The 15,782-nt window shown below is 36.3% G+C and overlaps 1 protein-coding gene across 4 annotated transcripts in view; it reads right to left on the bottom strand.

Moving 5' to 3' along the window:
• Window positions 1–1,963: 1,963 nt before the first annotated feature.
• The window catches only part of MIS18BP1 (MIS18 binding protein 1), a 47,412-nt gene continuing 33,593 nt past the window's right edge, over window positions 1,964–15,782 (bottom strand). For 3 of the 4 annotated variants that reach the window (NM_001244171.1, XM_024981679.2, XM_024981678.2), the window contains 6 exon segments: window positions 1,964–2,833; window positions 3,015–3,069; window positions 6,256–6,343; window positions 12,116–12,264; window positions 13,712–13,872; window positions 14,642–14,814. In NM_001244171.1, coding sequence (NP_001231100.1) covers window positions 2,730–2,833; window positions 3,015–3,069; window positions 6,256–6,343; window positions 12,116–12,264; window positions 13,712–13,872; window positions 14,642–14,814 — 730 coding nt within the window. In that variant the 3' untranslated portion in view covers window positions 1,964–2,729. 4 annotated transcript variants of the gene reach the window in all.

The raw sequence follows: 15,782 nt of genomic DNA on the forward strand, positions 1-15,782 counted from the left end.
GGGTGACAATATACAGCCTTCACGTACTCCTTTTTCTATTTGGAACCAATCTGTTGTTCCATGTCTAGTTCTAACTGTTGCTTCCTGACCTGCATATAGGTTTCTCAAGAGGCAGGTCAAGTGGTCTGGTATTCCCATCTCTTTCAGAATTTTCCACAGTTTATTGTGATCAACTGAATCCTAATAACTGTCAAATTCTAGTAATATGAATTCGTCTATACTACTTCTTTTGTTGTTGTTGAAATATCAAAGAAGTGATATACTGGAGTTGGAAAATTTCAGTTCGTTGTGACCCATTACATTGCATCTGTGATGCTACTAATATTTTAAGATGGTTCCATATTATTACCTGCAACATGAGTCCCTTCGTTCTAGTCAGTGTAGTGCTAAAGCAGTCTTTAATTATGAATATATGTTTTCTCCACTTAAGGTCCTTTATTCTCTGTTTGCCTTATTTTTATCTATTACACATTGTTGGGGAGTTGAATCAACCTGACAGCAGAGGGTTTCACTTAAGACTTGGCATGGACTTCAAAGCTGATCTAACTCAGGTTGATTTTCTCTTTCCTATCAGACGATGAAAGTGACACACAGAAACAAGTGACTTACTCAAGTATAGACTGGGAAATCTAGAACAGGAACCGAAGAACTAGATAGTTTTCTTTCACTAAAAAAGCTACTCTGATTGTGAACTTAGCTCCTTTGGGACATTGTAAATTCTGAATTCTTCTAAAGCAGTTGATCTCTTCTTTCTGCTGTTCAGTAATTTTGTCAAATGTTTCCGTTACAGAGAGTAAAGGAAGTGATATAAATTATTGGCCGATGTGCAATTTTCATTATATCTCTCAGGTTCCAATTCATCCTTTAGTATCTCACTGTGCTATGGTGGAGTGGACTTTCTGAGCATTTCTCCCTAGTGAGCATGATTCTTAGCTTTGTCAGGTAGGAGGAAAGGGGCTTCTCTTTCTGGTTCCAGTGTACTGTGTTGCTGCTTCTCACACTACATGGTATCAGCGGGTGTGTTGGGTAGGGCCGTCTGGTGGAACTGTGCCCCAGCTACACCAGAAGCACGCAGCTCCCTCAGCAACCTCACATTGCCGTGGACTGATGGCTTCCCTACAGCCTCTCTCATGCAGACACCAGTGTCCTCAGATTCTGTGTGTGCACGCTGAAGACAAAGTGTTTCATAAATTGACATGGTTTGAGGGATATAACTCAGAGGATTTCATTTACTTACGCTTGCTGTGCAGAGATGTCTATCCATTTTTAAACTGCAACAGCCTCTTTCTGTATTCCCACAGGTTGCACTTATCAACCCTATGGTTTATCAATCTACCTTGTCTGCCTTTGAGCCCTCAAAGTCTTTCTCTTCCAATTTTAAGTCTCCTTTGGATGTTACCTTAAACCTTACTAGTTTATCTAATGACCCAATGGAAAGAAATGGGAATAACCTGGTACCTGGCAGGTGGGATGAACAGAGACTTGATAGGTCACAGAGAATATGGGGAGGGGGGTACCTTGTAGTTGATGTCAAGTGTATGCTATTTCAAAATACCCTTTTTGTTTCCTGTTATAGAACTGAACTACCTTCAAATTCCTAAACCACTATCCGTGAACATCAAACAGCACATTATTACACCAAATATTTGCAACTTAAAGTTCTACAGTATTAACCCTTTAATTTTTTTCATCGTTCACCTAGCAAAAATATTTGTGGCAGAAACTATCATGGTAGTTTAAAGGAGAATGATCTCACTTTACCTGCACTATTCTTTTTAAATCTTGTGTTTCTATGAATTCTATAGTTCTTTAGTAGCTGATCATTACTGACTAAATTCTCAGGAAACAAATGTATTTTTTCTATAAGTTCTGATATTTTTCAAGGAAAGAGCTGAACCATTAACCAAAAAGGTCATTTTTTCCTATGATCCAGCAGTTAGAAAAACCAGCCAAAACACAAATATTATAAAAACAAACTTACTTTATTTGAACAACCTAACTGGAGAGAAAGGGTGAGTAATGTACTATATAAACAGAGGGAAAAAATTTTTCATGTCCAATTTAAAACATAATGGCAGAATATGCTAAAAGATGTTTATTTCCAAAGAAGCTGTCCAAAAGGAAAACAGTGTTTATTATGACATGACATAGTAACTTGACTTCTTACAGTAGTAGATCTGTAACCTGAACGTTGTCTAACTCAGTCTTTTAAATACTGAGACCAAATTTTTGCTATGTCTGCTTAAAAATACAACAAAATGTTTTCTCATTCTACTTAATAAAAATACTTAAAAGCAATAAATGAAATTTACATAGGTTTCACGGATGTGCCAATCACAAGCTTTAAGAAAAACAATCAGGAGAAAGCTTGTCAAATGGTTTAAACAACATGTAATTAAAACATTAGATCTGACTTGTATACCAAGTGGTGACAAATGCTAACCTAAGTTTTCATGAACTCAGAAGCTACAATCTATATTCTGTTCTCCCCCATCTCTCCCTTTAACAATACTAACATTTTCTTAAATGATTTAAAAAAAAAAAAAAAAAGAAAACCTGTATGGAACACGATTTTCCTCAACAGACTAAGATGCTTATGAGACATAAAACGTGAAACCTTTGAAAAACAGTGTGCAGTTTCTATAAAGAAAATATATACACTTCAGATGAAGACACAAATACACTGCCTGCTTCTTGATAAACATCCTGGACATGTTCTCTTATTTATACTATTCAGAATCAGAATTCGAAAAATAATAATCGTTCTCTTCTTCATCTAAAGACTCCATAGCCTTTGTGAAAAGTTTTCCAATACCAGAGTTTTCTGCTAATTCTGTAACGAGAAGTTTAATAAAAAAGATTAATATGTTTCTAAAAGCAATTTCAAGGAAATTGAAAATAACTATAGGAAAAAATTGATACGTCTGCCCACTTGAGAACAATTAATTTTAATACTGTGTTAATAAATAGACTACCCTATAGTAGAACAGAGCTACAAAAGAAAAGTATATTACCTTTGTTAAATGGTGTTTTTCTTCTTGATGGTGGAGTTGAAAAATCAGTTTCCATCTACAAGAGAGTTCATATTAGCTAAGTAAAAATTTTCCCAGTACCACAGTTTTCTGCTAATTAACCTCCTGTGAAGCCTGCTTCAAACATAGACAAAGTTCAGCATGCTTTATCCCAAAGGAAATATTATAAACTAATGCTGTAATGGTTAAAGGATAGCACCTGAAAGTTGCCAAAATCAACTGAATACTTATTCTGTTCCATAACACTAGCAAAATTTGAGTTCTCTGTACTTTAAATTCTTGGCTAAAATAGTAATTTGACATATATGACAAGTTTCGAGTATAGAGTGCATGCTTATGTACACCATACCTTTTAAACTATTGGCCATGGCTATCTTTAAAAAATGGAATAGGATAGAAAAGAAAATATGACAGCACAGGACAGACAGAAGTGGCAAGATATAATCAGAGTCCTGATAGGAAAATCTGAAAACTAAGATATTCTACCCAGCAAGGATATAATTCAGAATAGAAGGAGAGATTAAGAATTTCACAGACAAGCAAAAACTGAAAGATGTAAAAGAGGACATCAAAATCATAAAATGTAGGGGAGGAGAGTAAGAAAATGTACATTTTTCCCCCAGAATATGTTTGAGCCTATATTATTACCAGTCTGAAGCAAGTGGATACAGGAAGGAGTTAATACACTTGAAAAACAAGGTAACCACAAATCAGAAACATACAACAGATTCATAAAAACCAAAAAGAGAACACAAACATAATATGAAAGAAAACCATCAAACCACAAAAGGGAAAACAAAAATGGACAAATAAGAAAATACAAAATCAACAGGTAAACAAGGTTTAAAATGGCAATCAATACATCTATCAATAATTACCTTAAATGTAAATGCATTAAACATTCCAGTCAAAAAACATGTGCACCCGTGGCTGATTGATGTCGATGTATGGCCGAAACCATCACAATATTGTAAAGTAGTTATCCTCCAATTAAAATAAATAATTGGCAGATTGGATGAAAAAAGAAGAACCTACAGCATGCTTCCTACAAGAGGACCCACTTTAGGGCACACAGGACATTTCATGAAATGGAAATGAGAAGAAAGGGGCGGGGGAGCAATACTCATATCAGACAAAGTAGACTTTAAAACAAAGGCTATAAAGAACGATAAAGAAGGCAAGCTACTAGAGCTATTGTATTGTAATGACAAAAGGATCATTACAATACAAGGGGATATTACAGTCATCAACACATATGCACCCAATAGAGGAGCATCCAGATACATAAATACTAATACAGCAGAGACATCCCTTTGCTGACAAAGATCCATATAGTCAAAGCTATGGTTTTTCCAGTAGTCAGGTATGGATGTGAGAGTTGGACAATAAAGAAGGCTAAATGCCAAAGAATTGATGCTTTTGAACTGTGGTGCTGGAGAGACTCTTTAGAGTCCCTTGGACAGCAAGATGAAACCAATCAATCCTAAAGGAAATCAACACTGATTATTCATTGGGAGGACTGATGCTGAAGCTGAAGCTCCAATATTTTGTCACTTGATGCAAAGAACTGACTCATTGGAAAAGGCCCTGATGCTGGTAAAGATTGATGACAGCAGCAAAAGGGGGCAACAGAACATGAGATGGTTGGATGGCATCACCGACTCAATGGACATGAGTTAGAGCAAACCCTGGGGCACAGTAAAGGACAGGGAGGCCTGGCGTGCTACAGTCCCTGGGATCGCAGAATCGGACACAACTTAGCGAGTGAACAACAGACATAAAGAGAGAACTGACGGGAATACAATGATAGTAGGAGACTTTAACACCCCACTTATATCAATGGACAGATCTTCAACACAGAAAATCAACAAGGCAGTGGAGATCCTAAATGATATGATATCATCATGATCCCCACTTCACATCATATATTAATGAGACTGGAAAGCTCAAGTAGCTTGCCTTGTCATAAAGCTGGTATGGAGTCAAACTTTGAGATCAGAACTTTTAATACTAAACCCTTTGCTCTATCCTGACCTAGTGGCTATAAATGAAGCCAAAATTTCATTCTTGTAAGGAATGTGGAATTGGAAAAAGGGACTCAGAAACACTGAAAGGGAGTCTGCCCACATTTTCGATTACAGAGTAGAAGTTTCTTTTGAATTCAGTCTCCAGGCTGATTTTAAACCAAGGTTCCCAGAGGTATCTACCATTTCCTGTGGACAAATAAAGCCTATAAAGATTAGATCTGGCTAGGTAATCCCAATGTTTCAGTTTAGAGACTCTGAGAGGAACTGTACTCTAGCAGGTGTGCTATATAAATACCTCAACATGGGTGAGGGGGAAGAGCCATAACCTGGTTCGAAGGAATACGCCCTCAGGGAATAAGGTAGTCTCCTCTTACACTATCATTCTCTAAGACTGGCTATTTACTTTGAGGAAATCTGAGGTGAATTAGCTTTTCCTGAATACTTAGTTTTATCTGGATATAAATTATTCAAATTAAATGAGAAATTAAAATTTAGATCACTCAAAGGCAATATTGAGTTAACATTTTTCTGTAATTAGATTTTAAATATTGAAATACATACAATACACACATATACATATCAAATCAAGTAGCTGAATCTGAAAAAATTTTGAAATCTAGAGTATCTAATGAAATTTCTTGTTCCATGACAATCATAACTCAATCAGTATGGATTATTCCGCAATCACTGAATAGATATTACGCTTCTATGTCTTGCCTGAAATGTCCTTCTCTAATCTATATTTCTCCCACCCTGCCTGACTCCTCAAATGAAAATTCTCACCTTAGTCAAACGCTCCAGTCTATGAACTGCCATCTATAACCCTATAGCACTTACGTGCTTACCTCACTCATAGCCTCATATTATAATTTACTTGTATTAGGCTATAAGCAACGTGAAGGCAGGGGTTGTTACAGAACTTATAAGTCCAACAATTTGCGAGGTATTAATAGTCGTTCAACAGATGCACGCATGCTCAGCCATTTCAGTCAAGTCCAGCTCTTTGCAACCCCAGTGGACCATAGCCCGCCAGGCTCCTCTGTCCATGGCAAGAATACCGGAGTGGGTTGCCATGCCCTCCTCCAGGGGATCTTCCTGACCCAGGGATCTAACGTATGTCTCCTGTGTGTCCTGCACTGCAGGCAGATTCTTTACCACTCAGGTACTGGGAAGCCCCGACAAAGAAAAATACTTACTGCTTTTTTCTTGATATTGCCCCAGGTAGTGCCACCTTTACTTTTATGGGTTTTTTGCATACGAAAAACATATTTATCACAATCATTCCTGTTTAAATATAAAATAATTCCAAATCAACAGTAATCACCATACTTTAATCCACAGATTGAACAGCAATCGACAAAATTAATTTAAAATGTTTCCGTACGTTAAAAGTATATTTTATGTTCCATTTTTAAAAAGACAATCATGTACCGATGGAGATGGACCAAACGCTTCAACCCTATAAGACTGTTCTGAAAAATGGTGGTTCACTCACTGTCCGTTGTCCCATCTGCTCTTCCCAGTCTCCGTCTTGCCACCTGCCTTTTCTGAAACTCCCCAGGACATCTTGTCCATTGATTGCCTTTTGTTACACCTTTCACTCCTTTCTCTTGTTCATGTCTTCCTTCCCTATCCAGGTTGAATCTTAAAAGTTATCACTTTAAGGACATGCATGGTGATGAAAACTCTCCATTAATTTATGCCTTCCAACCTGTGTTGAGATTCAGTTTGGCCTTTTATTTCTACATCATTACATGTTTTTTATACCAACTAAGACTTAAAAAAAATATTTTTTTAACCTTACCTCTTTTTCCCTCTCATCCTTAGCAAATACACCTGACTCATAATTTACAGATGAAAACTGAAGCCAAATAGAATGTTGTGCTCAGTTTCCCAAAAATTACTTAGGACAAATTTTCTCTTTAGGCTTCAAGTGCCTTTATGATTGACTGCCCACTCCTTTATGATTTTTGGCAGCCTTAAAGGTATGACTATAAGAAATCTGTAAAGCTGTGATGTCTATTAAGACATCAGTGTGAACCACAAGCACTGCTGCAGCGCGTCAAGGAGCCTAGCCAGTTGTTCAGGATCAGAACCTCGTCAAACTACTGTCCGCTACAGACGCTTCGGGAGTGATAAAAAAAATACTGTCGCTTTGCTTCAAATTGTTATGAAAAGGAAGCCAACTACTAGAGTCGGTGAAGTCTACAGAGTAAAGAGGTCTAGGAAACTTGTTTTTAAAAATACATTTTTATGAAATATATTCTGGGTATGAGTCCATCTTGTGCTCTGTAAGGAAAAAAAGCCATTTTCTAGAATTGTGAAAGTGATATATGTTAAAAAAAAAAACAAAAAACAGTATCATAATCCACATCAGTGTAATCCTACAATCTACAGATAATGGCTGGTGTTTTGGGTGAAGGAATTTCCTATCTCCTATGAATACATGTTACAAAACTGGGATCATACTGTGGGTAATGTAGTTTTATTTCTTAGCTCTTAAAAATTATTCACTGAACATTATTCTGTATCATTAAAATTTGTTGAAAGCGTTATTTAATTCTTTTAAACTTTTATTGGAGTATAGTTGCTTTACAATGTTGTGTTAGTTTTTACTGTACAGCAAAGTGAATCGGCTATACACACACACAGACAGACACACACAGCCCCTCTGTTTTGGATTTCCTTCCCATTTAGGTCACCACAGAGCATTGAGTAAAGTTCTCTGTACTGTAGTCTAATTTCTGATTAGCTATCTATTTTAAACATAGTATCAATAGTGTATATATGTCAATCCTAGTCTCCCAGTTCATCCCACCACCCGCCCCCCTTGGTATCCATGTTTGTTCTTTATATCTGTGTCTCTGTTTCACTTTGTAAATGAGACTCATCTGTATCAGGAGTTCCCCAAGCAGAGGGCCTGGGACTTGTAATGGTCCATGACCTGTTAGGAACCAAGCTGCACAGAAGGAGGTGAGGGACGGGTGAGTAAATGAAGCTTCACTGCAGTTCGCCATTGCTCACATTACTGCCTGAACCATTCCACCCTCCCCCCACCCTACTGGGTCCATGGAAAACTGTCTTTCACAAAACTGGCCCCTGGTGCCAAAACTGTTGGGAACTGCTGGTCTCTACCAAGTTTTTCAGATCCCATATTTATGCATTAACATACAATGTTTGCTTTTCTCTGACTTACTTCACTCTGTATGACAGTCCCTAGGTCCGTCCTTGTCTCTATAAATGACTCAATTTCACTCCCTCTTATGGTAATATTCCATTGTATATATATATCACATCTTTATCCACTCTGTTGATGCACATTTAAGTTGTCTCCATGTCCTAGCCACTGTGAATAATGCTGCAGTGAACACTGGGGTGCATGTGTCTAATTGGATTATGGTTTTCTCTGGGTATATGCTCAGTAGTGGGACTGCTGAGCCACATGGTAGTTTCAGTTTTTAGGTGTTTTTTTTTTCTGGCTGCACCATGCAGCCATGTGGGATCTTAGTTCCCTGACCAGAAATCGAACCTGTGCCCTCTGCATTGGGAGCTCAGAGTCTTAACTACTGGAATGCCAGGGAAGTCCCTCAATTTTTAGTTTTTTTAAGAAATCTCCATACTATTCTCCACAGTGGCTGTATCAATTTACATTCCCACCAACAGTGCAAGAGGGTTCCCTTTTCTCCACATCCCTTTCCAGCACTTACTGTCTCTAGATTGTTAATGATGGACTTTCTGACTGGTATGATGTGATATCTCATTGTACTCTTGCATTCTCTAATAACTAGTGATGTTGAGCATCTTTTCATGTGTTTGTTGGCTATCTGTATTGAAGACATGATTTTAAATTATTACATATTATTCTATTATATGGACAAATCCTAATTTCTTAACTTTCCTTATTATTGGACTGTTAGGTCAGTTTCAAAATTTCAGTATTGTTTTGTGATGAACATCTTTGTTCATACAAGTATACACTCATACTTGCCCTACCTCATATTTCCTTAGAAATAAAATTCAAGGGCCAAAGGAATGAATATTTTAAAGCTAATGATTTGGCCAAAGTTCTTACCAAAATCTGTCCAAAATCATATTCACCACAGAAATTAACTCACACACCTATGGTCAATTAATCTTTGACAAAGGAGGCAAGAATATACAATGGAAAAAAGATATTCTCTTCAATAAGTGATGTTAAAGTTGGACAGCCATATGTAAATCAAGTTAGAACACACTCTCACACCATGCATAAAAATATGGCTTAAGGACTTGAAAGACATGACACCATGAAACTCCTAGAAGAGAACATGGGCAAAACATTCTCTGACATAAATCATACCAATATTTTCTTAGATCAGTCTCCCAAGGCAATAGAAATAAAAACAAAGTTAAACAAATAGGACCTAATCAAACTTACAAGTTTTGGTACAGCAAAGGAAACCATCAACAAAACGAAAAGACAGCCTACAGACTGGGAGAAAATATCTGCAGATGGTGTGACCAACAAGGATTAATTTCCAAAATATACAACGAGCTCATACAACTCAACAAGGAAAAAACAAAACAACCCAGTCAAAAAAATGGACAGATGACCTAAAGAGACATTTTTCCAAAGAAGACATACAAATGGAAAATAGGCACATGAAAAAATGCTCAACCTCACTAGTTATTAGAGAAATGCAAATCAAAACTACAATGAGTAATACCTCACACTGGTCAGAATGACCAGCATGTAAAAATCTACAAATAAGTGGTGGAGAGAATGTGCAGAAAAGGGAATCCTCCTGCACTGTTGGTAGGAATGTAAATTGGTACAGTCATTATGGAGAACACATAGGGGTTCCTCAGGAAACTGAAAAGAGTTGCCATATGATCCAGGAATTCCACTCCTGGGCATATATCCAGACAAAACTATAATTCAAAAAGATACATACACCCCCTATGTTCATAGCAGCACTATTCACAATAGCCAAAACATGGAAGCAACCTAAATGTCAGTTGACAGATGAATGGATAAAAAAGATATGGTACATATATGCAGTGAAATACTACTCAGCTATAAAAAGAAGCATGAAATAGTCCCATTTGCAGCAACTCTAGGATGGACCTAGAGATTCTCATACTAAGTGAAGTCAGACAGAGAAAGACAAACACCACATGAGATCACTTACGTGTGGAATCTATGACACAAATGAGCCTATCTATAAAACAAAGACTCACAGACAGAGAACAGACTTGTGGTTGCCAAGCAGGAGAGGGGACTGGGAGGGAAATGGAGTAGGAGTTTGGAGTTAGCAGATGGAAACTATTATGTAGAGACTGGATAAATAACAAGGTCCTAGTGTATAGCACAGGGAACCATATTCAATATCCAGCGATAAGCCATAATAGAAAAGAATATTTAAAAAAAAAAATATATATATATATAATTGAGCCACTTTGTACAGAAGAAAATGACAACACTGTAAATCAACTATACTTCAATAAAATAAATTCTGAAGTATTAAAAAAAATTATATGCTTAATATACTTTCACTTGTAGTAAATACTTATTTAAAAATAAACAAAAAATAATTTCTGGATTGCTAGGGAAAATTATGATTTTGCTGAGTAAATGCAAATTCAGATTTTCACTAAGCTTCATGAGAATACAGATGGTTTTTTTTCCTCCCAGTTTTGATCATATGGCATCGCTCTCACACACCCCATGAAAATTGCTCTTATCAAGATCAGTGCTGGCCTGCTGAACTGCCAAATGAATAGTCTATTTTCAGGCTGCCTTACCATTTTCCATTTCCCCCACATGTTATGTGATTGTTGGCCACCCATATCGTTTCTTATTTTTATTTATTTATATTTCAAAATAATGTTTATATTCACATAGTGTGGAATTCAAAAAGTCTTCTTTTTTGTCCCAAGTTATCTTAGTTCGTCTCCTGAAAGATCACCAATGTTTTCAGTTGCTTATGTATCCCTTCAGAGATATTTCATCAAATAAAAGCAATTATGTGTGTGTATACACACATATACATACAAGGATACACACACACAGAGCCCCTATTTACACAAATGATAACACATTAACTACATCTAATGGTTTTCATTTATTTATTTATTTTTTGGCTGTGCTTGCAGCATGCAGATCTTAGATCTCCCACAAGGGATCAAACTCATGCCTCCTGCACTGGGAGTTGTGGAGTCTTAACCACTGGACTGCCAGGGAAGTCCCCCTTTTTTTCATTTAATATATCTTGAATATCTTACCATAAGTACATAAAGCATTTCTCATTAATTTCTATGGCTACATAATGTAGCAAAATTTGATTGGTCCCTTATCGGTGGGCATTTGAGTTGTTTCCAGCCTTTTGTCATTATAAGCAATACTGCAACAAATTAGCTGTACAATCACAATTCTAGAAGTAGGACTGCTAGGTCAGAGAGTATATGAATTTATAATTTTGACAGATATCAACAAAGTACCACTTTCAGGGATTGAACTAATTTACCTTTTCACTAGTAATGTGTGAGAATGGCTTTCCTTTTCTTGTTAATTTGTAGGAGTGTTATAACAGGGAAGTTAGCCTTTTTTCCTGTGGTAAGTTCCCATAAATTCTTTGTCTAAAATTAGAAGTTCCATAAATTCTTTTCTCAGATTCTCATTTGTCGTTTGACTGTTTATGATGGTTGGTACCAACTAAAACTTTATTTTCTATAGGGTTGACTTTATCATACATTTTGTTAGTGGCTTCTGGGACTTCTAAGATTATGAAATAATTCTCCACAGTCTTCTAAAGATATATTTTATACTTTAATTTTTACATGCCAAACTTTGACCCATTTGAGATTTATCCTAATGTAGAGTGTGAACTGTGTACTGACAATACTGAAAATACCTATACTGCAGGAACCATCCATCTTTGACCTCTAGGAACCATGCTTTCTTGTTTTTTTAAAAATAATGATGACTTCTCTAATTACTGACATCTGCTGTCTTCAACTTATGGGATGTTAAAAGCTCATGCAGAGAATTACAGTACCATATGCACAAATACTTACCTGTTTATAGAGTCTAGCATGCCGGGCGTGACATGATGACACTGAGGAGTTTTTGCCAGTGGAAAGACAACTGATGATGGAGTTGTTGGATTTCTGTCCATATTTGGCAGAATATCATCCCCTTCTTGACTGTCCTGGAAATTTGGTAACTAAAAAGCAAATATGTATTACCAACAGGCACCCCTAAAAACGGAATTCCTCATTATCACAAATTGTTTTTTGGGGGGAGTGATTATGTTATTTTCCTTTTTAAATTTCACAACTGAGATAACTAAAATAACTAAAATATTAGTAGGTAGAGAACAGAGCCTTGGTCTCTAAAAAACTTAGTTTCTATTGTGTAAAATGGAAATGACATACATTTCTAGTATTGCATAGGCCAAAGGTCAGCAAATATTTTCTGTAGTCAGAAAATATTTTGGCTTTTATGGTCTATACAGTCTCTGTCCCACTGCTCAATTCCACTGCTGAAGCAGGAAAACGGCCACAGCCAACATGCCTGTGGTCCAGTAAAACACTGTTTATGAAAAGAGCCGATATGCCAGATGTGGCCTGTGGGCCAAGTGTACGGACTCTGCACAGACAGAACAAAGCAAAAGTATAATTTACTATTATGCTTGGTACTTAATAGATACCCAAGCAGTATTAAACTTTTTGCGTGTATATATTTCCAATAAATAATTTAATCTTTTAATTAAAGTTTTACTTACCTTTATATTAAAACCTTAGAAAAAGTAGGCTTCTGTTTCTATTTTATTATTTTTGCTTTTAAAATAACTGCTACTGTTGCACTTAGGACAAAACACGGGAGGAATAATGTAAAGGACACAGTGCCTAAAGGATCAGTGTTTTTGTGCAGAGAACACAGTAAGAGCCTCAGATGGCTCCCTTAAAATACTTCCCTTTATAGCCTGTCTAGGTAAAAAGGGGCCCCAGATCATGTTGTCACCAAGTTCTCACTAAGCAGCCTTTTAAAACTGGATAATTTAACAACATTGTGAAATGGGTAGACAGAAAAATTACCCCAAGTGTGAGCCTTCTGAATTTTTTTCTTGCCTACTTTTTTCCCCTGTGAGCTTGATACTTTTTATTATTCCAGTAACATCTGAATGAGTTCTTATTATTTTTATATATTGCAAATATTTTATCCCAATCACTGAAGTTTTTAGTTATATGATTTTTTCATTCTATTGGTATAAAAATTCTTGTATACATTCAAATCTGTCAATATTATGCTGCCATGTAGTCCCTCCTCTGAATTTACTATGCAGTAGTTAATAATCTATGCCTGTCACGCCCCTTTTTAAAGTCTGCCTCACTGCATATGAATTTTAAATATATATGCTTGGCCTGTTTCTGGGCTTTCTATTTGGTTCTTTAAGCATTACTTCTGAACCCCACTGAAGGGTAGACCCTGGCCACTGAGGAGAACGGCATGACTGGCAGACTGCTTCCTACACTCTACTCTGGCATTTCTGTGGAGGCCATCAGTCCTTGGCCTAAATATCAGGGATGAACACTAACCCTAAATAAAAATGAAAGACACAAAAGTCAATATAAAAAGAAAACAATGATTTCTACATTTAAGACTCTTACCAGTATTTTTTGATGCTGCAAAGGTGTTGCACTGAAAAAATCATCATGGTCATCTTTTGGCAGCTGTTCAAGAAAATCTCTCATCTGCTGCTTCCTTTTAAGAGTTCCCACTTTGGCAGTTATCTTCATAGTTTCCTTCTTATCAGCATCATCGATCTTGCCTTAAGAGTCAGCAAAAGATTTTGGTAAGGATTTGGTCTTTTATAGTAACTGCTCTATAAAGTTAACAGCCTTTGCAAAATCTAAACTGTGTATTCATATTAAATAAACTCAGCATCTGTTGTTAATATTTCCAAGCCTCCTATGTAATAAATGACTCTATACTGGGATTCGGGCAATATGATTAGATTACAAAAATACTCAGGAAGAAATTACATTTGGATTAGGCAGGGTGAGGTTGGAAAGGTTCTTTACCTGTGAGGGAAGTTACCTCTCATATTTCCCTTACTGGTTGTCTACCCTATTGTCTTGCTAAAATATAAACCTTATTGAATTAGGACAGGGATACTGAATGTTCCCTAAAGCTTCGTTTAAGACTTCTCTGGCATAAACCTGGCCAGGAATGTGTACTCCTGGGGACTACACAACTAAACTTATTCTTATGAGTTTTCTTATGAATTACTAAGGGACCCTAACAAAGTGGCCTCAAATTTAACTTAGAAAAATAACCCAGTTATTGAAATCTTTGGATCCAACTGCAGATTTCCTAGAACAAACTCAAGGCACAAGGCCGCTAAGGTTACTATTAATATAAGGAAGTAGCTAGGTCAGACTTAAAAAATTAAACAGAAGACCTTTGTTTCTAGCTTTAAAATTATAAAAACAAAATCCACCTATTAGAAGACACATGGATAAATATAAATTACATCTAATGAGTAATCAGAAATCAATACTGAGAACTAGGAAAAAACTATTTGCTATGAAGGTTACCGTTTTTGCCTTTGGGGTTGGCTGGCTTTTTCTTGGTGTCATGTTTCTGAAATCTTTTTCCTCGGGGATCTTCCATGTACTTCCTCTGGCATTCATCCGCAGATCGAGAACCTACAGCCATAGCTACGTCTGACCAGAAACCAGACTTGTGCTTTGGCAGAGATGCAACAGCACTACAGAAGACCAAAACCAGTCAAAGACCAAGAAATTCAACTCAATAAAAGTAACCTTTTATTGAAGTGAAGGGATGCCACTAAATCAGGAATTTTATCAAAATCATTCTAGATAACTATTTGGAAAGAAGTTAGTATTCCCTACACTTAATAATTCTTACTCGACTGAGCAACTGAACTAAAATGAATATGAAGATGTGAGTTTATGTATCTAGTAGATATCTTCAATTTTGTTGCATTCTATCAAACCTGAAAAACCATGCCCAGTCTTTCAACATATTTTCCTAAATCCAGCTAAGCAATGATTAGATCTTTGTTTTGGGGGTGGGAGGTGGGGGCTCTAGCATGATTAACTTTTCTGCACTAATACACGAATCTTACTGGTGCTAAGAATACAGGAGAACAAGTTCTTAGGTTCTATATACTCCAGGTTACAAACTCTTACTAAAAAGTGTAATGCTTGCATTTACTCTATTTTAATTTATAGAACTCAGTATACTACTTAATTGAGTGAAATGAAAATTGAAATAGAAAAAAACATAGTCAATATAAGGTAGTTACCCAATTTAACAACTGAGTTACATTCTAAAATTTCATTGCAAATGATTATTTAGAACCTGGTATACATATTACTGCCTCCCCAACTCCCAACAGATTTTATATATCGTGGTTAAGGCTGATTTTAATAGTTCTGCCGGAAAAGGTCTACTTAACTTACCAATTAACCTATGCAGTGTCATGCTGGAAAAAATTTAACAACTAGTTCTCTGGGGTTAAAAAGCCCTGTTTGTGGTGTCTGTCAACTTCCGTATTGTAAATACATCTATTGTGGCTGATTTCAAGCTACCAATTATACAGAATTTCTACTATACAGATATGACAGACATTAAAAACTTCAAGGGCACAGATAAGAATAAAATATAGTAAAATATTTAGCAAGTGATGAGTTTAGAGTTTGTTTCTAGTAA

The sequence above is a fragment of the Bos taurus genome, chromosome 21 (genome assembly GCF_002263795.3).
Source record: "Bos taurus isolate L1 Dominette 01449 registration number 42190680 breed Hereford chromosome 21, ARS-UCD2.0, whole genome shotgun sequence".
NCBI classification, from domain to species: domain Eukaryota; kingdom Metazoa; phylum Chordata; class Mammalia; order Artiodactyla; family Bovidae; genus Bos; species Bos taurus.